Source organism: Chlorella variabilis (genome assembly GCF_000147415.1).
Source record: "Chlorella variabilis unplaced genomic scaffold CHLNCscaffold_32, whole genome shotgun sequence".
Classification (NCBI taxonomy): Eukaryota; Viridiplantae; Chlorophyta; class Trebouxiophyceae; order Chlorellales; family Chlorellaceae; genus Chlorella; species Chlorella variabilis.
The window spans coordinates 234,917-256,281 of record NW_005435056.1 but is presented as its reverse complement, the minus strand read 5'-3'; the positions used below and the strand labels follow the sequence as shown (position 1 = coordinate 256,281).

Below are 21,365 nucleotides of genomic sequence, written 5' to 3'. Positions count from 1 at the left end.
TGACCTGTCAGTTGGCCTGTCCTGCCTGTTGTTCTACTGCTTCATCCCTCCTTGCTCGAACAACAAAGTCTGTGCTGCAAGCTTGTTCTTGCTGAAACCAGACTGTAAGCCCACACAAGCCCAGGTGGCTGTTGTGCGCCCTGGCGGGAGTGTGGGCGGCCAGCAGAGCCAGCGCAGCATCGCAGTTGTGTGCAGGCGGCGAGCTGTGCAAGATGGCACATGATCCTGTGCCAGTCTCAGGCCTGCTAGTGCACGCGCGGGAAGCGGCCGGCAACCCCTCGCTCACCACAGCACCAGCTTGGGCATCTCCACGCGGCGGGACAGGTGAGAGTCGAGGGCCTTGACCGTTTCCAGGAAGTGAGCGTCGCGCAGGTTCCAGGTCAGCTCCTCGCCGAAAAACCTGGTCGGGCAGACGAACAGGAAAAGGCAGGCAGGTTGGCTGGGAGGTAGAAGGTTTTCTGAGCGGTCAGTGAGGGGGCGGCTGGCGTCGGCGGTTGGGAGGTGTGTGTGGAGCATGCACAGGCCGCCGGATGTGGCTGGCAAGCAGACGGGCAGGGCGAGCTGAGGCGGCGCACAGGTTGCGATAGTAGCCCTCGGCCCCCTTGACCACTGCCGCGTTGCAGCGCGCCGCAAACGCCGCCTCCTCCCCGTACTCGCCGTCCAGCTTCTGGCTGCAGGGCGGGGTGTGGCAGGGGCACAGGGGCTGGAGGAGGTGCAGGGCAAGCCGAGATGTGGGCTCCCAGGCAGCGCAGTGTAGGGGCAGGTGGGCCCCTGGCCTGGCAGTTCCTGCTTGCCTGTACGCATCCGCCTTCCTGCCCACCTCCTTGAGCACAGACAGCGCGGCGTTGGCGCAGGAGGGCGCACCGCCCACCCCAACCTGCACTCCCGGCCAGGCCCAAGCTTGTGAGGCGTGCTCAGAAGCAGCTGCCGGGCTCAGGTTGCGGCAATGCCTCATGCATCCCCCCAGTGTTCCACCTGCTGCTTCCCCACACCAGCACCACCACCGCTCCCAGCCACCCACCGCATAGGCGTAGGCCATTGTGTCGGCGCCGTAGCGGTCAAAGCACTGGAACCTGGCCTTGGCGCGGATGGCGGCGTCTTGGTCCACGCCAGACAGAAACTCCACAACCTTGGCGGCTGGTGCAGGAAGGCGGGAGGTGGTGGGGTGCAAGTTGGGGAGGAGGGTTCATATGCATGTTGGCACGTCAGCTGGGCGACGAGGCAGGGCACGGCGGCTAGTGGCAGAGCTTGGCTGAGCAGGCTGTACCTGACTCATGCAGGGAGTAGAGGTCCAGGCCATAGAAGCCAGCGCCCTGGGCGTAGCGCTGCTCCTGGGGGATCTGGGCGTTGTGCTGCCTCAGCCAGTCCACAAAGCGGGTCACTACCGTGTTGCGCCACATCCTGCGGGCACAGAGGGGTAGGGGCAGCCCTTGAGCACGACAGTCGGGCAGGCGAGAAGGGTTCAGGTGCAGCATGCCCAGCGTGGCACGGCGCCCGCTGCAGCCGCCACGTGCCAGGTGGGAAAGCGCTTGAAGTCGGCGAGTGCCTGCTCGGAGCCGGCATCGGCGTTCATGCCCCGGCAGTACATGTTGGCGCGGAAGGCGGGCGGGAAGTCGGCCTCCACAACCACTGCATGAGAAGAGGGGGGGGGCAGGGTGGGGCGGGGAGGCCGTCCGCCGTTGGAGGGCGCGCCATAAGCGAGGGTTGGAGCGTACCCTGCCTTGGCTGCATCCCCACACATACCTGCATTGAAGCCCCGCTCCTGGATGAGCATCTTGGTGAGCTCCGCGCGCATGCTGTAAAACTCCTCTGCAGCCAGCAGGCGGGAGAGCAAGCGGCACAGGAGGCTCAGCGGGAGAGGCTCAGCTGGGCAGCGGAAGCACGCGAAGCACCAGTCCCCACCTGTCCCGTGGCTGGCCTCGCCAATTAGCACATACTGCGCATCTGCCGGGATGCGGTCCAGTAGGCAGCGCTCCAGCGGGCGGCCGGGGCCCGGCAGGATGGCGCTGTTCTTGATCAGCTCTAGCCTGTGGGGAAGAGCAGCGTACTCTTGTGGTGGCTTCGGAAGCGGTAGATCTTGATGGTGTGGCTAGCCTGCACGGGTCACTGAACCAGCTGCTCGCCTGTTGTTGTCGTCCCAGCTGGCCATGGTGCTAAGCGGGGCGCTCCTGCTTGTGCTCTGGGGTCGGCGGCGGCCTGCGGGATGGGCACATCATCACCAGCAGCGCCAGTCAGTGCATCGGACGACGCCCTCCAAACCGGTGCTCCTGCCGTTTGGGGCGGCTTGCCGAGATGCAGGAGTGGCTGCAAAGGGCGCACCGCGCACAAACAACGCCAGATGTGAGCTTGCCCGGGTTGCTGAGCGGAGTGTCCCTTGGATGAGTGGGAGGGTCGTCAGGAGTCTCGCAACATTCATAACGAGACCATAGCGCAATTGTTAAGGCGCTCTGTGCAGGAAGAACCGCACACGTTGGCTGCCGTGCTGGCACTTTCGCAAGCACCCAGGATGGGACGCTCCGTCTTCTCTGGTCGAATTGGGTGGGCAGAATCTGGGCATCCGCAGCAGCAGCAGCAGCACAGGCCTTGAGCATCGCCATGAATCAGATGAATCACGAGGGTGCTGCGGCACCCGGGCAGGCACTAGAGCAGCCGCAACAGCAGGAGGCTCCAGCGGGGCAGGCAAACGGGCAGCCAGGCGAGGCCGCCGTCCCTGCCGCAGCGGCGGCGGCGGCGGGAGCTCCTCCCTCCCAGCAACAGCCTGCCGCCCAGCAGCAGCAGCAGCAGCAGCAAGGGCAGCGGCCAGCAGGCACTGCAGCTGTTGAGCCCGCCACAGGCGGCGATGCAAACGGCGCCGACGGCGAGCATGGCCCCGCGCTCAAGAAGCGGCGGCTGACGCCGCCACCCGACTTTAGCTACGAGCCAAGCGCTGCCGTGGACCTTGTGCTCAAGACAGCAGACGGCAAGCGCCTGGGCGTGCACCGCCTCATCGTGCTGCGCTCCTGTGGCTTCTTCCGTGCACTGCTGGACGCATGCGAGGAGGCAGAGGTGGGTGGTGGCGGGGGCAGTTGGGGCGGGCGAGAGTTGGCTGTGGCCACCTTGTCTACAGTTTTCGGGCAGTGCTTCTCCCGCACCGCAGGTGGCTGTGCCCGAGGGGTTCGAGGAGGTCAAGGCGCACCTGCTGGACATCATCTACTCCCGATCCGTGCTCATCAAGCCCGAGATAGCCATGAAGGTGGGCTGCCGGGCTGTGCCGGCCTGCTGCCTGCACCGGCTGCGAGCTGAGGCCAAGCCCTGCCGCACCCTCTGACCCTGCAGGTGTTCCAGCTGGCGGACAAGTACGAGGCTGAGGACATCATGCAGGCGTGCAGGTGGGGCAGGCAGGCGGGGTGCACCAGGCGGGAGGTCGGCGCAGGCTTCTGTGGCGCTCTGCACATCGCCGCACTGCGCATCGCCACAATGACACACCACGTGCCCACACGCCCATACCAGCCAGCCAACACTCATGTCAAGCCGGCCGCCTGCAGGCCGGTGTTCATGAGCGAGGCCTTCAAGATGCGCATCGCCACGCCGGCGCCCGAGCCGGCCTTCCCCTTTGGCATGGGCGCCTCGGCGGCGGCGGCGGCTGCGGCGCACGCCGAGTGGCTGGATGTGCTGGCGCTGGCCAGCAAGCACCGGTACGAGGACCTGTTCGACAAGGCCACAGACTTCCTGGTGGAGGAGGTGGGCTGTCGGGCTGGGGTGGAAAGTGCAGGGGTGGTGGCTCAGGGTGGCCGTTCTGACGGCGCGATGCCGCTGCCGCTGCTGCTGCTGGCGCGGCGCCGCCATGCCGTGCCCGCGGCTGATGAGGCCGTGTGACGTACCTGGCCTGCCGCCGTGTGTGGCCGCAGTCCAAGGACGCGGAGTGCCTGCCGGTGGAGGCGGCGACAGTGCTGATGCGGGGCAAGGAGCAGCTGGCGCAGCTGCACCAGGTGGGTGGGGGCCTGCAGCCCAGCTGCTTTGTGTGTTGTTTCTTTGTGCGCTGCTCCTGTGGGCTGTCATCCTGGTGGCAAGCCCTAGCTACTGCTGCCCCGCCCTGCCCCGCCCCGCCGCAGTTCCACCTGCTCAAGCTGGTCGCCACCTTTGCGCTGTGCACACACAACATGCACAAGAAGGTGGGCGAGGCAGCCTTAGAAGGGGAAGCCGCCTGTGGCCGTTGTGATGCTGGCTGCCTGCTTGCCTGGCACCTACATGGTGTGTGCCTTGCCTGCCTGCAGATGAACAAGGAAGTGGAGGAAACCAACAGCAAGTTGAAGGACAGCCAGGGTCTGGTCGCCAAACTGGAGAAGAAGGCGAGCGACCGCCTGGCCCGCACAGTTGCCTCTTGCTCCCCCCTCTCGTGTTGAAGCTTCCATCCCTGGCCTGGTCACTAGCCTGGCGGCCCCATATTCACATTATCGCACACACCTGCGCACACAAACTTCCTAGCAGCACGCGCTCACGTCATGTTTCATGCACGGGCAGGGCCCGCACTTTCCTCCCCCTTCCGCCGCGCAGGTGGCGGAGCGGCAGAAGACGTACATGAAGCTGCTGGCCAAGTTCAACCGCCTTGTGAACCGGTGCGAGAAGGAGGGGCTGACCTGGCACAGGGAGCTGGACCCAAAGGAGCCGGGCGGCAAGAAGAAGAAGAAGGCTGCGGCGGCAGCAGCGGCGCCGGCGGCAGCAGGCGCCGCTGCGGCAGTCGGCCCCGCTCAGTGACCCATCCCTGCCCCCATCCCCGTGCTTCTGCTGGTATTGCCATTATCTGTTGGTTATTGCGCTCAAAGTATGGTCAGGAGTCAAGTCAAGAACAGTTCGCAGTGCAGGCGTCGCACATCAAGGAGCGGCCAGTCGGGGTTGGAAGGTCAGACAAGCAAGGGGAGGTGATCATTTGTGGGAGGCGTGCGGCAGCTATGACGATGCAGCCTGCATCGCAGCGGGGCGCGGCCGCATGCCCAGCACCTGCACCAGCCGCGCCTCTATGCCGCCCAGCATCGGCATCAGCGCCGCCTGCATCTGGCTGCTGCTCTGCGCTGCTCGCGTCAGCTCCATGCACAGCGCCCTGCAGGCAGCGTGGAGGGGGGCATGCAGCAGCAGGCGGGCAGCAGGACGAGCAAGAGCCCGGCGCCGGCATGCCGAGCATGCCGGCATGGGGCTAGAGAGGCCAGCCCAGCGGGCCCACCTGACTTGCATGTCCAGCTGAGCACTCCTGGCCTTCTCCAGCAGCAGCTCCTCCTGAAACCGCTGGCACAGCGCAGCCAGGTGGGCCGGGTCGCCTTGCCCTCCCGCAGCGACCGCTGCCAGGGCATCCTCGCCCCTGCCCGCATCTCCGCTGCCTGCTCCTGCCCCTTTCCCTGCCGCGCCTGCTGCTCGGCCGTTGGCGCCGCCGCCGGCCGCGCCGCCGGTGCCGCAGGGGGCGGCCGGCGCCAGGTTCCACGTCGCGCTTTCTTCCAGCAAGTCCTTGAGCCGCTCGTTCTGCGACAGGCTGTCCTGCGCCTGCGCCTCCCACTTGGCCGCCACATCCCGCAGCTGCGCCACCGACTGCAGGCACACAGCAGCGCCAGCCAGGGTGGGGAGCGCCACCCTGCCGAGCGCGAGGCAACAGAGCTGGCCCTGCCCCAGCACACGCGCGCAACAGCGAGGTAGGCACCCAGGTCATCCCAGCGGCACACCCCACCTCTGCCAGTGCGGCGTTGTCCCCCGACAGCCGCTCGATCTCCGCGGCCTGCGCATCAAAGGCGCCGATCAGCTTGTCCCGGCTGGCCTTGAGCGCCACGATGCGCTGCTGCAGCACCGCCGCCGTCTCCTCGGCCTCGGCCTCGCCGCCCGCCGCGGCACCGGCCGCGCCGCCGGCCCCTCCGGGCGGCAGGCTGGCGGAGGAAGCTGACTTCTTCATGCCGCCAAACAGGCCGCGCCCCTTGCCCCCGCTCCCCAGCTGCTTGATGCGCTGCTGGGCCTTGAGCAGCTTCTCGGTGGCGGACACAGCCTCCCTCTCCGCCGCCTCCAGAGTGCGCACAAGCTCCTCGCTGCGCTGCCGCTCCTGGTCCAGCTCCGCCAGCAGGATGTCCAGGTCGGCAGCCAGCCCGCTGTCGCTCTTGCTGCTCTGCGTGTGGCGCAGCGAGCGCGAGGCGGCCGCCGCCACGCCGGCGCTGCTTCCCAGCCGCTCGGCGGTGGCTGGGGAGAGGGGCCCCGCGGCAGCGGCCGCCGCCGCGCTCGCCTCTGCCGCCTGCTGCTGCTCCCGCAGCGCGGCCTCCAGCGCCGCCGCCTGCGCCTCGGCACGCAGCTGCTCCTCCTCTGCCTCGGCGGCACGCCGCTCACACGCCAGCAGCGCGGTAGCCAGCTCGTCTCGCGCCTTTTGCAGCCGGCTGCGGTCTGCAGCCACCACCTCCACCGCCTCCTCGGCCTGCCGCCGCAGCAGCTGCTCCTCTGCCAGCTGCTGCCGAAGCCGCTCCAGCTGAACCTGGAGCTGCGTCGGCTCGTCGGCCGCCCCGCCGCCGCCCATGCTGGCAGCAGCGCCGGGGCTGGCAGCGCCGGCGCTCTGCTCCTGGATCAGCGGAGGCGCGGGGCTGGCCGCCCTGCGCTGTGCAAGGCGGGAACTTGAATCGCTGTGCGCACAGGGTTGGCCCTGTGTCGTTTGCACGCCTGTACACGTGCTGAGGGTGTGCAGTGATCACGGCGCGCGTCAACGTTTCCACCTGTGGCCCGTGCACCCTGTACCCTGTACTGCCGCCACCTTGTCGTGGCGCCACCGCCCCCCCTCTACCCACAAAAGCTCAATAATCCACTGGGCTGGGTCACCCTCAGATCAGGCAGCTGCCAAATCATCTAACAAGAGACCACCCCAAGGGCCATGGCGGCGCTCACCCTGACAGGATGCTACAGACCGCACACAGCCTGCCCTCAGCCCGTGAGATGGGCAGCAGCGCCCCCAATGACCGCTGCTGGGCGCTTCCGCCTGAGACCGGCGCCGCTCAGAGGTGCCAGACCTCGTCAGCAGGTGCCCGCTGCCGCATTGCCCGGCTCCATGCTGCCCATGGACAGCGAGGCCAGGGAGGAGCTGCCCAAGTGGCTGACGCTGGCCGGCCTCGCCGCCAGCCAGCTGTCCAAGCAGTTCAACCTCACCAGGTGTGTCGCCCCCCGCTGTCGCGCCGCTGCATCAAGCGCTCAACTGGCTGATCAGCTCTCCCGCTCTGCGCTGCTGCACTGCAGATTCCAGCTCACCACGTCGCACATCTACGTTGCGCTGGCCGGGTACACAGTAGCGTGGGCGGCGCTGACGATGCTGGACAGGGACAGCCGGGTGCAGTTTGATGTGGTGGGCAGCGCAATAGGTGGGCCGATGACATGATGCCCTGTGCCAGCATGCGTTATGCTGCTGCACACGGCATACAGTTTGCGCCGGCTGGCTCGCCACCTTAAGTGCTCACGGCTGCCTCGCACACCCTTCCGAACAGGCCCGATGTTCGTTGCGGTGCATGCGCTGGGCGGCTTTGGGGGCAGGGTGGCGCCCATGGATGTGGCTACCTTCCTGTTTGGATGGTGGTGGGTGAGTGGTCAGCAATGCTGGTGCCACCAGCCGGCAACTTAACTCTTTGGCTGTCAGGGTGGCCTGGCCACGCCGGCGAGAGCTCAGGTGAGTGTGCCTGCCTACCAACGCCCTGCAGATCGGCAAGCTGCCCGCCTTCCCTTACTCGCACTGGGCCTGGCTGGCCACACTGGTGGCAGCCATCTACAAGGGCTTGGGGGCGCAGGTAGGCGCGGCCTGGCAAGCAGCTTGCCGTCGCGACCGCCGTCGAGTGGGCTGGCATTGCTTGCTCGTCGGCATCGCCCCCCAAGGCCCTGTACCGGCCTGCGCGGCTGCCGCAAAGGACTTGCTCTGGCTGTTGCTCGATGCATCTCTTTGGGCGCGCCCTGTCATGTGCTGCGCAGTGGCTGGTGGGCGCACTGGGTGTGTCGGCTGTGTGGAGGCTGGTGATGGACAGGGACCTCAAGCAGCTTGCTTTCGCTGGCGTGGCGGCCTATGCATTCGCCAAGGGGGTGAGCGGGGAGGGAATGAAGAGGGCGGTGCACGATCAAGATGATGCCAGCACTGGTTGCCTGGCATACACCACTGATTGCCTGGCCTGACGCCCGCTTCTGTGGCCAGGCGGAGGTGCCCGTAGCCCTGATAATGATGGCGGCGCAGATGGTGGCGTCCATCGTTTCTTGAGCCCGGCTGCGGCAGCGCTTTCAGGGCACAGGCCCTGACAAGCGATTCTGACACAGCCTCAAGATGCTGGCACACAGAGTGAGGACAAACTTGTGTTCAAACGATGGCTCAAGGACGGAATCACCCCACCCCTCCCGTACCCTTGCGATGGGGAAATCTGTGCCACAGCATGTTTCTGCGGCGAGGCAGGCCATCTCGGAGGTCTGTACAGCGAATCAGTAGTGCCACCTGTCGCGCACATCTTCCCCTACAAGGCCCAGTAATGTCGGAGCACCCCATCATTCTGCCCCTACAGCCTCTACTTGCAAGTGGGTTGCGCGTCAGGCACTCCGACACAGCTCTCGCTCGACACTCGGCCGCCTAACTCGTGCAAATATGCTCGCTGTGTCTTCCTCGCGTGTGTGCCTCACTCCCACCAGAGGCCTGGGGGCTCGCAGCAGCAGCACCCCGATGCGCCACGGCCTGCTTGTGAGCCGCCCCCGCCCCGCGACCAAGAGGGCCCCCGCTCCCGTCGCGGCGCTCCCCGGCTCGGATGCTATTCCCCTGGATGGCGCTGTGAAGGAGGAGCTGCCCCAGTGGCTGACCCTGGTCGGCTACGCCGCCACCATGGTGGCAGAGAAGGCCAAGCTCGCCAGGTGCGAGCGGTAGCCGTTTCCCGCCGCCGCCGTTTTGCGTGCAGTACGCAGGGAAATCTTTGTCTATCCGGGCCTCTGCCAGCCTGCGGACCTTTGACCATCGCCGCGCCGCCCCCTGAATGCAGCTTCCAGCTGACCGCCAACCACATCTTCACCGCCCTGGCCTGGTACACGCTGATTTGGGGCGGGCTGACGCTGGCTGACGTGTCCAAGGGCTCCGACACGATTGGAAGCCTTGTGGGCCCCATGTTCCTGGCCGTCAACGCGCTGGACGGCTTCGGCAAGATCGCGCCTCTTGAGACTGCCATCTTCCTGTTTGGCTACCTGCTGGTGAGCAGCGGAGGGGCGGGTGGGAGGCGCTGGCCAGCCCCATGCCACCAGATCAGCCCCACGCCCTCCACCAGACACACCCCTTGGTTTCCCCCGGATTCCCCTTCCCCGCAGGTGGATACCCTGCCCGCTTTCAAGTACTCACGCTATGCCTGGCTGGCCACACTGGTGGCAGCCATCTACAAGGGCTTGGGGGCGCAGGTAGGCGCGGTCGTTCACTCCTCCTTTCACCGCTCTTACGGCACAGCAGGCATGGGCCAGTGCTCCTTCCAGGGCCGTTCACTCAGGCCAGGCATCTTCCCGCTCGATACAATGGCTGCAGTGGCTGGTGGGGGCGTACGGCCTGTCGGCGGCTTGGAAGCTGGTGCAGCAGTACCGTGCAGACAAGAGCATCCGGTACCAGTCGATTGCCTTTGCGGCCTTGGCTGGCTACGCCTTCTACGCGCAGGTGCGTCCAGCAGGCAGAGAGGGTGAACGCCCAAGGCGTTCAGTACGGATGCTGTGCATTGTTGAGCAGCGCACGCATCCTGGCTACTGCCATGCATGATCATGTATTCCTCCCTGGTGCTGCTGTCGTCCTGATGCCGGTCGGCCTTGGTTTCCGCAGGTGGAGGGCCCGGTATCGCTGTTCATGATGGCAGCAGCGATGGTGGCCTCCGCCGTGGCCTGAACCAGCACGCGCAGCCCTGACGCTCCCTGTGATCGCCAGCTAGGCGCTGAGCAGTTGTCCAAGTAGCAGGCTGACGCAATGACTGGGAGCACATGGCACCTGACCTCGCCCATTTTTGGTTTACAAAACATTTTTGACAGCGGCAGCTTTTCGGTTACTGTATTGCACCCTGAGTGAGTGACGCATATGCCATGTGGCTTGTGCAGAGCACGGTGGTTGATTCGACTGGCGAGGGCAAAAAAACTGAGTTTTGAACCTGAAAAATCTGATTGTGGGCATCTGCTGAGGAAGAAAAGAAATTTGTACAACCGCGCTTGTGTAAAGAACAGATTGTAAATGGATAAGGCCAGTAGGGGTCGTGCGTTGGGAGCTACTGCGTCCCAATGAAATGCTTTTCTAGTAGTCAAAACCGCTTTCTCCTGCCTCGCCATGTGTGGCAGCTCACACCTCAAACGACATGCGCTCCTCGTCGTCCACCCGGTGCGAGGCGATGCTGGTGGCAGGCACGGTGACGGTGGTGGAGTTGTTGAAGCCCGAGGTGAAGCTGGAGGAGAAGAACGACTTGGTGCTGCCGCCCCGGTTGAAGCTGCCGGGCTGCTGGTCCTTGGCCTCGGTGGCTGCAGGGCCAGGCGCATCACATGGGCATGGGACACGGGCCAGAAGGCATGCACGGGGGAAGCCACGCTATCCAGACGCTGGCCAGCGGTATCATGTGCAGGACAGAAACGCTTGTACATGGAGTCGGGCTGCGTGCTGGGTTGGAAGCGTGGACGTGCAGGGGGGCAGGGGCCAGGGAGTGGCGCAGCGACTGTGCCACTCACTGTAGATGGTTTTGAGGAGGCCGTCGTGGAGGGAGTACACCAGGCCGTGCACCGCCAGCTGGTGCCCCGCGTCCCACGCCTGCTGCACCACCGGGCTGGTGCACACGTTGAACACCTGCCGCATGACGTTCAAATCCACCAGCTTGTTGGCGCGAGCGGGGCCGTTGAGGCACCGCAGCGCCTCCACATTCTTCTCCAGCGTGTCGCGCACATCCTGGATCCACAGGTTGGCCAGGGCTGCGGGGAGAGCGGGCCGGGGGAGTGCAGGGATGGGGTGAGCGAGGAGCATAGCAGTGGCACTAGCGGCACCCGGCCCTGTGCCTGCCGCCTGCTGCTCGCCTGCTGCTGCTGCTGCTGCCCGGCCGCTGGCGCTCACCCGACGTCTTGCCGGGCACATCCTCGTGCAGCGTCCCCTCCACCGCTCCACAGCCGTAGTGGCCGCACACAATGATGTGCTTCACCTTGAGCACTGCAATGCGACAGGGACGCACATGCGCATGAGCGTGGGCGGGGAAGGCTTGCAGGAGCCAATACCGCCAGTGATCCATGGTCGTGGTGCTGGGCTGGGCAATGCCCCGTGCCCACCTGCCACCGCGTACTCCAGGCAGCTCATCAGGTTCATATCTTTGAAGGAAGCAATGTTGCCCACGTTACGCTGCATGGCCAGCGCATCGTCGCAGCACTGGGTCTTGTGCTGGTGGTAGAGGCCGCTGTCTCGGCAGCAAGCATGGCCAACAGCTGAGGCAGGCAGGCAGGCAGGCATTTTTGCCCCCACCTGCACCAGCACTTCTCCCGGCCGCAGCCCAATCAGATCGTTGGCAGGCATGCGTGCATCTGCGCACCCAATCCTGCAAGGGCGGTAGAGGCGGCAGCATGAAGCAGCAGCATCAGCAGGCATGCAGAGTCCAGAAGCTACTTGCAAACTCTATCCACGCAGCAGCAGAAGGTGTGCTTTGCAACTTTGTCAAGAGCAAGCACATTGTGCTTTTGGCAGCAGGCTAGGGCGGCAGCGCCAGCGGTAGCGCTCGAGCCACTCACCACAGCACCTCGGGCGCCTGCAGCTCCACCAGCTTCTGGAAGAACCCTGGGGACTTGGCCTCCATCGACTGCGACCAGGCCCTGCGACAGAGCCAGCAGGAGGATGTGGGCGTGGCGCAGAAGCTGAGCTGGCATGCCTACAATGGTGGTAGTCTGGCGCCCTTCGCCCCGAGACCCCAAGGCCCCTGCCAGGCACTGATACGGTGGCTGGCACGCCGACTGGGGCTGCCAAATGGACGCACTTATTGGCATTCAGCCGGGCCTCAATATCCCGGCAGGCCGCAGCCTTGCGCGCGGCCTGATCGCCCGAGCACATGCCTGAGGCTGCGTTCCAGAAGTCCAAATGACGGAGGAAATGCGCGAGAGTGTACTACTACTCACCTGCGCGAGGTACATGGAGGTACTGCACCGCTGGCACCGGGCCCACGCACGGTTTGAGGAGAGACCATTCAGATCCCACCTACCCCAACAGCTGGATCATGCACCCTATAGCATCGGCAGCAGGGAACCCTGACTGACGTATTGGCAAACGATATGGGGGCAGTCGGAGGCCGCAGAGGTGGGCGCTGAAACTGTGCATTGCCCATTTCTTTCAGCAAGCCATTCCCTCTATGTTACGTACTGGCACAAGTGGTAAAAAATAATGCATAATGTTTAATTATTAGTCAAGGTGGAGGCAGAGCCCTTGAGGTGCTGAGATCGGAGCGAGCAGCACAACAGCAGCAGCAGACGGCATATAACAGAAAGTTGAGCTGCACCACAGGCAATGGACCGAGTGTGAGCTTATGATGAATGAAAGATGAAAAGCGAGAGAACTCAATCAACAGGAAATACTGGCCAGCAACACAATGGAGCGGGGAAGGGCAAAGGGGTTTTGATTCCAAGACGGATCCAGGAAGGGATCGGTTGTTCAGCCATGGTGGCATTGCGTCTCTCTACTACCGAAGGTACTGTGCAGCAAGAAAGATGAAGGTAACACAAGCAGGTAATGATCATATGGGTGAGGGGAGTCGGGCGCCGCAGGCGGCATCACAGGTGGGCAGCATCCAGGCTGCGCCATGTGGCGGCATCCGCGACCGAGACGAAGGAGGGTGGGGCGAGGGCAGAGGTGGAGGTGGGCTCTGTGGACAGCGTGCTGCCCTTGCCTGCGCACCCACCCGGCACCGACTGCCGCTGTGAGGTGCTGTCCGCCTGCGCGGCAGCAGCACCTGCATCAGCATGCACATCGGGTGTCGGGGCGACCGCGGCAGCGGCCTTCAGGTCCCCTCCTGACGGCTGCCTGTGCAGGCTAGCGCCCGGGCGCGTGGATGCGGCCGACTGCTCCAGGTGCTGCTGCAGCGTCAGCAGCGTGTCTGGATGGCAGGCCACCGCGCTTGCCTGCCTGCTGGGGATGCCGCCGCCGCTGCTGCCAGCCATGGGCCGCACTGCTGCGGGCCCAGCAGCCGCCGCCTCCTCGGCATCATCCCCAAAGGGTGCCAGCTGGGCAAAAGGAGAGGCAATGGTCAGGCTGAGCTGGTGGTGCAGCTGGCTGGCCATGCCCGCTGCTGCTGCTCCGGCCGCTGCCTGATGCTGCCGCTGCCCTGTGGCGACAGAAGATGGCCTGGCTGCTGCTGCTGCTGAGCGCAGCGGCCCGGCTGGTGGGAGGGGAGCGAAAGGCGAGGGGTCGGGCAGGCCGTAGGCCCCACCACTGCCTCGTGCATCCAAGCCGCCGCTGCCGCCGCCGCCGCCCAGCAAGCCGCTGCCTGGCACCCGGCGTCGCACCCCCGCCGGCAGGTTGAGCGCCGGCAGCTTGAGCGCTGGCAGCGTCGGCATGCGGGGCTCAGCCGGGGGCTGTGGTAGCTGGCGTGCATCACCCGGGCGCGCGGGAGCCGAAGGGTCGCCACTCTCCAGCACCAGGTGGCCTTCACTGAGGGCGTGCTGACTGCCCAGGCTGCTGCTGCGTGAGTCGCTGTAGTGGCCCTCCAGCTCCTGCAGGCAGCCCGGAGGAAGCGGGGGACGTCAAAGCTGAGCAAACATGCCTGCCCAGCCACTGTTGCATGTCAGCTCCAAAATGTGGCACATGCAGCAGCTGCAGGCACCAGAAGGGAGCAGAGCAGCGGCGGGGCAGCGGCAGAGGGCGTGCCTTGACAATCTGTGGGAAGAAGGGGCGGTGGCGGGGGTCGTGCACTAGGCAGCGGCGGCACAGGTCGGCCAGGAAGGGGTCGTTTTGAGGGGGTGGTGGCAGCTGGCGGCCCTGGAATCCCACCGCGCCCACCACCTGCGCAGGGAAACGGGGGCAGGAGGAAAGGATGGGTGGCAGGAGGCCCGTTGGCAGCCAGCGTGCCTCTTCCCAGCCAGCTTCAGCAGGCAGGCCAGCTATCACAAGTGGCTGTAAAAGAGAGCTGGAGCAGGTGCAGCGCTGGCGCCGCCGCACCTGCATCGGGTGCATGCCCTCCCATGGCTGCTGCCCGGTGAGCGTTTCCCACAGCACCTGCAGTTCCAAGGGCAGTGAGACTGGTTGCAAAGCTGCACGATTCACCCCACCCCGCCCCGCTGCCAAAGAAGAGGTGGCGAATGAGTGAACAAGGGTGTGACTGGCAACGCAAGAAGGCGACTGGTTGCTCACCACGCCGTAAGAACTGCAAGGAAGCAAGGGTGTTCATGGTCAGCAGCTGCTCATATGTGGCAGCAGAAGGCGGGCCACTTTTTTTCATGTTGACCAACAGCTGCGCCCCGGTCCATGCATGCGCATCCAACGGGGCCCCCCTTAAGCGCCGCCCACCCACTCACTAAAACTTTTCTCCGTTCGTCTAAGCCCTGCTGCGCCAGCACTCGGGGCGCCATCCCTCTGCAAGGCGCAGGCGGGCGGGCAGGGCGGCATATCGCCTGTCAGCCAGCGCCCACAATGCCGTTGCGCGGGCCGCCAGGCGCCACCGGTCCCGTGGCTCCCCAAGGCGACAACACAGCCGCCCAGCCGCGGTTGCTGGCGCTGACCTGGCGTGCCCGCGCCGGTGCCGGACACAAAGGTGTGGGACCGAACGCGGCTCAGCCCAAAGTCTGCAATCTTGACCCTCCAGCGGTCGTCCAGCAGGATATTGGGCGACTTGAGGTCGAGGTGCATAAGTGGCGGCGAGCGCGTGTGCAGGTACGACATGCCGCGCGCAACCGACACCGCCACTGCGACACGGGCGGGACCGGGCAGGGGAGCAGGAGGGGGTCAGGCAATACAAGCCCCGTTGGGAGGCAAACTGAACGAGCGAAACGGATTGGGGAGACGGACTGCATGTGGACACCACATACACCGACACCACACGCACCACCTACCCGAGCGCTGCATCCTGGGGTCCAGCGGCCGGTCGCCTCCCCGGCGCAGCAGCTTGAACAGGCTGCCGCGGTGCATGAACTCCGCGACGATCGCCAGGTGCGGCTGGGAGCACCAGCCCATGAACAACACAATGTTGGGATGCCGTACCGACTCCAGCATCTGCGTGGGGGGAAGGAGGGCGTGCGGGAGGGAGGGAGGGAGACCAACGTGTCAACGCCAGAAACTCGCACCACACCCGGGTAGGCGCCGCACAGCGAGCCCCTGCTGACAGCCCTCGCTGAAGCCTCACCTGCACCTCGCGCCGGAACCGTTCCTGCCCAAGCTCGTCCACGGCCGTCAGCAGCTTGATCGCGACAAGCGTGCCCTGCAGGCAGCAGCAGGATGTTGTTCAGTCACCCATGCAGCTCAGCACGCGCCAGGAGGGACAACAACGGCAGGCGACTGCACCACAGGAGGTGGCAGCAGCAGCAGCAGCAGCAGCAGCAGCTCCTCACTTGGTACCGGCCGATGAACACCTCTGCAAAGCCGCCAATGGCAATCCGCTCTCCCACCAGCACATCCCGAGGGTCGATCTCAAAGCCGCCTGGGCTGTGCAGCGCCTGCTGCTCCCCCGACGGCCGTCGGCTGTGCCGCGCCTGCTCCTCTCCTGCGCCTCCCAGCCACCCTGCCGCTTCTTGCTGGCCAGAGCTGCAGGCACGCACGTGGTGTGCCCAGGTGTGCGCCTCCCCGCAGCTGGGAGTGCCGGCGCTGCTGCCGCCGCTGGTGGTGCGGGCGTGGTGCGGCTGCGGCGCGAGCGACACGGCCCCGACCCCCGATGCCAGCGAGGAGAGCGACTTGGTGTCTGTGGCCTCGCTGGCGGCGCTGGAAGAGGGGTAGTCGATCTTGCTGGCCAGCGTGCGTGCCGCCAGGCTGCTGCCAGCCGCCCTGGCCAGCTGGGCAGCCAGCTCCGCATCAGCGCCGCCGTGCAGCTCCTCCACGTGCAGGCCGCTGGGCCCCGCCGCGGGCGGCAGCCGCATCGGCAGCGGGTGCAGCGGGGAGGCGGGGTCGCCGGGCGCGGGCAGCGCCTTGTCGAAGTGCGCCCTGAAGTGGTGCACCACGTGCACGTCGATGGCGGCGTCGTCTCCAGGCACCCGGCTGATCTCCAGGAGCGGCTCGCACTCGTGCTGCGCCGCGCTCGCTTGCAGCGGCAGGCCGTCCATCACGTCGCGCTCAATGTCCCGCGACAGCTGCTGCAGCGCCGACAGGCGCCGCTGCATGTGCTGCTGGTGCTGCTGCGGCGACGGCGGCGGTGGCTGCAGAGGGAGGGGCTGGCCGTCCACAGCCTGCAGGTCGGGCAGCGAGCGTAGAGGACGTCACACGGCAGCGGCAGCGGCAGCGGCAGCGACAACGCGCCTGGCAGCAGCTGACCTCGCAACGCAGAGATGACTCACCACGAGCGACAGGCTGCTATCGGGAGGCTCCATGGGGCGAGAGCTGGAAGCCGCGGCCTCTGGAATCGGCGTCCCCCTGTGGCTGCCGGCCCGCCCCCCCCGTATATGTGTCCTCTGAACCTCCCTGTGCAGGCTGGTGCAAGGCCGGGGGTTTCAGACAGACATGTGGGTCGATGTTTAGCTTCCTCACATGCCCCCACTAGGCCTGCTTGGAGCTGATGGCGAGCTCTGGGGAGCGATGTTGACGTGGATTTGCCAGAAATGCCACGCAGTGTTTGCTTCGAGGCCGCCTTGCTGTACAATGGGCGTGCTGCTGGATGGAGCCAGCCTCCCTTGGGAGGGGCCAGGCATTGGTGCATTGCCCACATTCGTTCCCGTGTGCAGTTTAAAAGGTGCACAGCGAAACACCGAGCTCCCCAGCCCTGACACTGGACTCGCTGCCACCCGCAGGGACCCTGAATCCTGCTTGCATCGTGTAGTTGGGCTCGTTGTTTCCGTTGGATCCCACGGTTTGAAGGTTCAGAGCCCAACCAGCCATGCAGAGTGCTACCTTCAACTCTACCACCCGCCAGTGTGCCAAGACGGCGTCTGTCGGGGCTGCAGCACGTCCGGGGAGGCCATGCTTGACATCAGTCAGGTGATGATCGCAGCCCGACAACAGCAGAGGATGGCGGCAGCCAGCGCCGCCGCTCCCCCCGCCGCTCCCGCCGCTGGGAATACATGGCTCCAAACTCAGCATGCAGCCCCACCTGTTGCTGCAGGGTGCTGCCCACGAAGCGGCTTGCAGCGGGGCAGCAGTGCGGCAGTGCTGCCGGGGCACACAGCCGCCGCCTGCATGTCTGCGCCGCCGCCAGCGGCGGCGGCCTTCAAGCGCTCATCTTTGACTGCGACGGTATGGTGTTTTCTCTGGCTTACTGCTTGTCCATTGCCAGTGCCTTGCATCCGTTGGTGTCGCCCGTCTGGCAAATGTTGCAGCAGCCAGCCCTCCGGGCTGCCCGCTCAATCATGTGTGCACTGCCTGGCTTCGTCCCCCACCCCGCCCACCCCACTCCCCCTTTTGCCAGGCGTGATTGTGGAGAGCGAGGACATCCACCGCATGGCCTACAACGCCACCTTCCAGCACTTTGACGTGCGCTGCCCAGGCGGCGATGGCCCCGTGGTGTGGACCGAGGAATATTACGACGACCTGCAGAACAGGGTGAGGCGTCGGCGCATTTCCTGGGCGCCCCATCTCTGCTCCTCCCTGTCACGAGTACCACCTGCCTCCCCGCCGCTGCCCTGCATGGCCTCGCCGCCGCTCTCACTCGGCCGCTCTGCCCCCCTCCCTCTCCCTCCGCCCCCGAGCGCAGGTGGGCGGCGGCAAGCCCAAGATGCGCCACTACTTCTCGCTCAACGGCTGGCCCACGTCCGGCGTGCTGGGCGCCGTGCCCAGCAGCGAGGAGGCGCAGGCCAGGCTGATCGATGCGCTGCAGGACTGGAAGACGGAGAAGTACAAGGACATCATCGGCAGCGGGCAGGTGGCGGCGCGGCCGGGCGTGGTGCGGCTGATGGGCGAGGCGCAGGCGGCGGGGGTGCCGGTGGCGGTGTGCTCCGCAGCCACCAAGAGCGCGGTGGAGTTTGTGCTGGGGAGCCTGCTGGGGCAGGAGCGGTTCCAGGGGCTGGACCTGTTCATGGCGGGGGACGATGTGAAGGAGAAGAAGCCAGACCCGACCATCTACAAGGTGCGGGCAGCGCCCCTGGAGGGATGCGCACGTGTGCGTGCGGGGTGGGGGGCCGGGCAGGTGGCCTGTGCGTGGGGGTGGCAAACCAGCTGTCTGGCGGGCGGCAGGCATGCCCGGGAATCCGCCCTGAAGGCTGCCCTGCTGGCCATGCTGCCCTCCCTCGCCGCAGGTGGCGGCGCAGCGCCTCGGCGTGGACCCCGCAGCCTGCCTGGTGATTGAGGACAGCACGATTGGGCTGGCGGCGGCGCTGGGCGCCGGCATGCGCTGCCTGGTCACGTACACCAGCAGCACGCGCAGCCAGGACTTTGCGGGGGCTGACAGCGTGGTGGCCAGCCTGGATGGGGTCACTTTTGAGGAGCTGGCGAGAGGCGCGCTGGTGGGCAAGGACGACCGCGTCGCCGCCGCCACCTCAGCCTGACCGCATGCTTGGGCCGGTCTGCCTTGGGGCGGGCACAGGGCTGCCTATCATGCCGGCTTTTGGCTGGTCGATCCCAATGTTTTTGCCACATCGCCTGCCTGGCGCTTGCGTGTTTCCGCTGGTGTCTGCCGACTTGTGAACCATTCACGATTTACACCCCCAGATGTTGTGGGCCCATTCTTCATTTTGACCCTGCTGTTCCTGCTATTCTTCCTGTACCTTGCCCCCCGGCTCCGCCCTCCGACCACCTGGCATTCTCCTGGCATCTGCTGGGGTTCCCACGCCTCAAAAGGCCTGACTCAAAGTTTTGCTCATTCATTTCACTCACAGTAAGTTCACTCAAAGTAAGAAACTGCCTGCACCACTGAGGCCAGGTTTGCATTGGACAGAACGCCCTTATCGGTCAAGTACTCCTGCTCCCACTCCAGCAGCGGGCTGTTGTTGCCGTCCTGCGGCACAGCAGGGCAGGGTGGGCAGGTGGCATGGCTGGGCGGGCGCTTTGCGGCTGCCCGTTTGTAGTCCGCCAAGGATGGAGGACCAGCCTGGCAGCAAATGATACGGAAGCACAGGCACACGCACCATCATGAGCTCCACGGTTGCTGCGGACAGCCGCCTGCGCAGGCCATCATTGCCCTTGGCCACAGGGATGGCATCTGTGCGGAGCAGGCAGGCAGGCAGGCAGGCAGGCAGGCAGGCAGGCTCTGATGAGCTGGCACGGCACTGGGGCCGGGGGCCTTCCTGGGAACGGGGGGAGTGCCATCCAGGAATGGCAGCGACTACTGGAGCAGCAGCAGCTCACATGGCGCATTCATGGCGGGGGTGACGCCTGCCGCCTCCGGCAGCCCCAGCGCAGGCTGGCCTGCAGGGCAGCAAAAGAGGGTGCATGCGCCGCACTCGTTGGCTGTTTGGGTGCAGGGACAAAAGGGCCAGCCCGTCCCCCATCCCTGCTGCTCTTCAATGCTTGTCCGCCCGGCACTGCGGTGCATGCACATGCTGCACAGCCACCCACCTGTGTCGTAGGCTGCTGCCACGCACTTGCCGTCGCTCACGCCCTGTACCGCCGCTGGCACCGACTCCATCTCCACAGGCACCACGCCGTACTGCTCCACCAGCGCCCCGGTTGCATAGTAGCCAGCCACAAAGCAGATGGGCTCCCCGGACACACCCTCCCACCCGCCAGCAGCCGCTAGCAAGCCGCCCTGCGTCTGTGGGCAGGCAGGCAAGGCAGGGAAGCGCAGGCGTGTGATGGCTCATGCACAAGGATCTTTGGACTGAGCCAGCCAGGTGAAGGTGTGTGGGCTCGCACACATGCACTACATGGGCCAGCAGGCCAGGCGCACTCACGGGTGTGGTGTACAGCGCCACTCCAGCGCTGTAAAATGCGGGGTGCACAAAATCTACCAGCTTGGCACGCTCCTCGGTGAGGGACAAGGTGTGGATGATGAAATCGACGGTGCCCTGCATGCATGGGAGCATGCATTGCGTGCATGGGGAGCATGGGTGGGTGGGTGGTTTGCCTCTAGCCTGGCCGCATGATGGCTGGTGCATATCCCCCAGGCCGCTCTGCACGTACGTTTTGCACCCAGGGGATCATGTCCTTCAGGGCGGGCACCGGCGCGATCTCGCACTCCAGCCGCGCATTGGTGCACAGCTGTTCCAGGAGTGGGGCCAGGAAGCCGGTGGCATTGCCGGTTTCGGCGTCGTACGTGATGTAGGGGTAGTCGTCGTAACCTGTCGCGCAGGAGGAGGGATGCGGGCAAGGGCAACCAACGAAGAGCTGTGGATTGGCAGCGCTTGGGCGGCGGTGGCGGCAGACGTGCCCGCAAACGCTGCGTCCCCCCCCCACCCACCTGCCACTCCCACCACCGCAGGCACCAGCTCCGCTGCGAACTCCGAGTCATCCTTAGCCAGCGCTCCAGTGGCGAGGGCCAGCAGCGCCAGGACAACCATAGTGCTGGGTTGTGAGGGACGCGGCATGGCTGGCAGCAAAATGACTTGCCCAGTCGCTCACGCGATCATGGTGGCCAATTGGCAACGACGAAAGTCGAGATGCGGCAAAACACATGCGTTTGGCCCCCTTGCATGTGTTGCCCGCTGATGTGGCACCTCCCCCGATTCGTCTGGCTCATCAGGCACGCTCTCTCCCGCGATCCCTCCCTTTCCTTCGCCTTTCAGAGTCTCTAAGGCTTCTATTTCTCCCCTCCCGCACCCCGCAGCTGACGCAAACTTAAAATTATGAACCAACCTGTCATCCTTTATGCCTTAGAACGGCGCCAAAACGGCGCCAAGAATGTGTTTCTCACTAAGTCAGATGTAGAGGGCATCATCCGGATCAAGCAGGGCGACGAGCAGGCGCCCTCAGGCCGGCGGCGGCGGGGTGCGGGAGGGGGGGCGGCAGTGCAGGGCGGCGCCAAGAACTACAGCAAGAAGGTGCTGCAGTTTTTCCAGGTGCTGAAGGGCGCTGGCGGTCAGGACATCCTGTGCCGCTGCGTCAAGCGCAGCGGAGAGTGGCGGTGGTGCCCCGTGGTGCCGCTCGAGGAGCTGCCCCGAGTGATCAAGGAGCACCACGAGCGGGCGACTGGCTTCAGCGGTGTGGAGAAGCTGTACACACATGTGAGTGATACAAGGGGTGCAATGATGCCGCCAGACCAACTGGAGAGTGCTCTGCATCAGGCAGCAACCGGATGCATCGCAGCAAGCACGGGGGGTGCGGCACGGCCAAGGTGGCGCTGCCCTCCTCTCCATCTATCCCTCCTCCCCTCCCTCACGCCGCG

The 21,365-nt window shown here is 65.6% G+C and overlaps 10 protein-coding genes across 10 annotated transcripts in view; 5 read left to right on the top strand and 5 right to left on the bottom strand.

Annotated features, from left to right (window-relative positions):
* Positions 1-282: 282 nt before the first annotated feature.
* On the bottom strand, positions 283-2,216 carry CHLNCDRAFT_141245 (hypothetical protein; the record flags this gene model as incomplete). Its single annotated transcript, XM_005843273.1, has 9 exons — positions 283-400; positions 576-671; positions 801-877; positions 1,022-1,137; positions 1,268-1,401; positions 1,587-1,629; positions 1,744-1,809; positions 1,903-2,027; positions 2,212-2,216. 9 exons carry the CDS (start codon positions 2,214-2,216, stop codon positions 283-285), a joined length of 780 nt encoding a protein of 259 aa, XP_005843335.1.
* Positions 2,217-2,595: 379 nt separating this feature from the next.
* CHLNCDRAFT_141244 (expressed protein) lies at positions 2,596-4,734 on the top strand (the record flags this gene model as incomplete). Its single annotated transcript, XM_005843338.1, has 8 exons — positions 2,596-3,045; positions 3,137-3,232; positions 3,316-3,368; positions 3,525-3,720; positions 3,888-3,968; positions 4,092-4,151; positions 4,254-4,352; positions 4,534-4,734. The coding sequence occupies 8 exons, from the start codon at positions 2,596-2,598 to the stop codon at positions 4,732-4,734; spliced, it is 1,236 nt and encodes a 411-aa protein (XP_005843400.1).
* A 192-nt stretch (positions 4,735-4,926) lies between these two features.
* CHLNCDRAFT_141243 (hypothetical protein) lies at positions 4,927-6,517 on the bottom strand (the record flags this gene model as incomplete). The annotated part of the gene is made up of 3 exons (XM_005843272.1): positions 4,927-5,077; positions 5,198-5,556; positions 5,693-6,517. 3 exons carry the CDS (start codon positions 6,515-6,517, stop codon positions 4,927-4,929), a joined length of 1,335 nt encoding a protein of 444 aa, XP_005843334.1.
* Positions 6,518-7,039: 522 nt separating this feature from the next.
* CHLNCDRAFT_141242 (hypothetical protein) lies at positions 7,040-8,224 on the top strand (the record flags this gene model as incomplete). Its single annotated transcript, XM_005843337.1, has 6 exons — positions 7,040-7,140; positions 7,225-7,346; positions 7,470-7,561; positions 7,680-7,766; positions 7,945-8,052; positions 8,162-8,224. 6 exons carry the CDS (start codon positions 7,040-7,042, stop codon positions 8,222-8,224), a joined length of 573 nt encoding a protein of 190 aa, XP_005843399.1.
* A 450-nt stretch (positions 8,225-8,674) lies between these two features.
* CHLNCDRAFT_141241 (expressed protein) lies at positions 8,675-9,859 on the top strand (the record flags this gene model as incomplete). Its single annotated transcript, XM_005843336.1, has 5 exons — positions 8,675-8,859; positions 8,985-9,189; positions 9,304-9,390; positions 9,512-9,637; positions 9,797-9,859. The coding sequence occupies 5 exons, from the start codon at positions 8,675-8,677 to the stop codon at positions 9,857-9,859; spliced, it is 666 nt and encodes a 221-aa protein (XP_005843398.1).
* An 825-nt stretch (positions 9,860-10,684) lies between these two features.
* CHLNCDRAFT_12412 (hypothetical protein) lies at positions 10,685-11,801 on the bottom strand (the record flags this gene model as incomplete). Its single annotated transcript, XM_005843271.1, has 5 exons — positions 10,685-10,917; positions 11,057-11,149; positions 11,266-11,335; positions 11,456-11,528; positions 11,719-11,801. Coding segments are annotated over 5 exons (552 nt in total), but the record flags the coding sequence as incomplete, so codon positions are not given.
* Positions 11,802-13,843: 2,042 nt separating this feature from the next.
* On the bottom strand, positions 13,844-15,597 carry CHLNCDRAFT_10735 (hypothetical protein; the record flags this gene model as incomplete). Its single annotated transcript, XM_005843270.1, has 7 exons — positions 13,844-13,975; positions 14,132-14,188; positions 14,488-14,543; positions 14,692-14,874; positions 15,022-15,181; positions 15,312-15,386; positions 15,517-15,597. Coding segments are annotated over 7 exons (744 nt in total), but the record flags the coding sequence as incomplete, so codon positions are not given.
* A 1,575-nt stretch (positions 15,598-17,172) lies between these two features.
* CHLNCDRAFT_55247 (hypothetical protein) lies at positions 17,173-18,591 on the top strand (the record flags this gene model as incomplete). Its single annotated transcript, XM_005843335.1, has 4 exons — positions 17,173-17,344; positions 17,517-17,650; positions 17,802-18,173; positions 18,343-18,591. 4 exons carry the CDS (start codon positions 17,173-17,175, stop codon positions 18,589-18,591), a joined length of 927 nt encoding a protein of 308 aa, XP_005843397.1.
* Positions 18,592-18,896: 305 nt separating this feature from the next.
* Positions 18,897-20,619, bottom strand: CHLNCDRAFT_59287 (hypothetical protein). Its single transcript, XM_005843269.1, has 7 exons — positions 20,442-20,619; positions 20,165-20,322; positions 19,936-20,049; positions 19,601-19,796; positions 19,391-19,450; positions 19,171-19,244; positions 18,897-19,040 (listed from the first exon to the last, which is right to left on the bottom strand). The coding sequence occupies exons 1-7, from the start codon at positions 20,566-20,568 to the stop codon at positions 18,927-18,929; spliced, it is 843 nt and encodes a 280-aa protein (XP_005843331.1). The 5' UTR covers positions 20,569-20,619; the 3' UTR covers positions 18,897-18,926.
* A 207-nt stretch (positions 20,620-20,826) lies between these two features.
* The window catches only part of CHLNCDRAFT_141235 (hypothetical protein), a gene marked incomplete at both ends in the record, with an annotated part of 3,448 nt that continues 2,909 nt past the window's right edge, over positions 20,827-21,365 (top strand). Inside the window, one exon of the mRNA XM_005843334.1 lies at positions 20,827-21,204. Within this exon, the coding sequence (XP_005843396.1) occupies positions 20,827-21,204 (378 nt within the window). The remainder of the gene's footprint in view (positions 21,205-21,365) is intronic.

Bases quoted from the DNA above. Each gene is read 5' to 3' on its own strand.
- CHLNCDRAFT_59287 (XM_005843269.1), bottom strand. From the start codon at position 20,568: ATGCCGCGTCCCTCACAACCCAGCACTATGGTTGTCCTGGCGCTGCTG. The intron at 19,797-19,935 runs GTGAGTGCGCCT...GCCTGCCCACAG, and splicing joins TGGCGCTGTACACCACACCC to ACGCAGGGCGGCTTGCTAGC. The intron at 19,451-19,600 runs GTGGGTGGCTGT...GCTGCCCTGCAG, and splicing joins GGCAGCAGCCTACGACACAG to GCCAGCCTGCGCTGGGGCTG.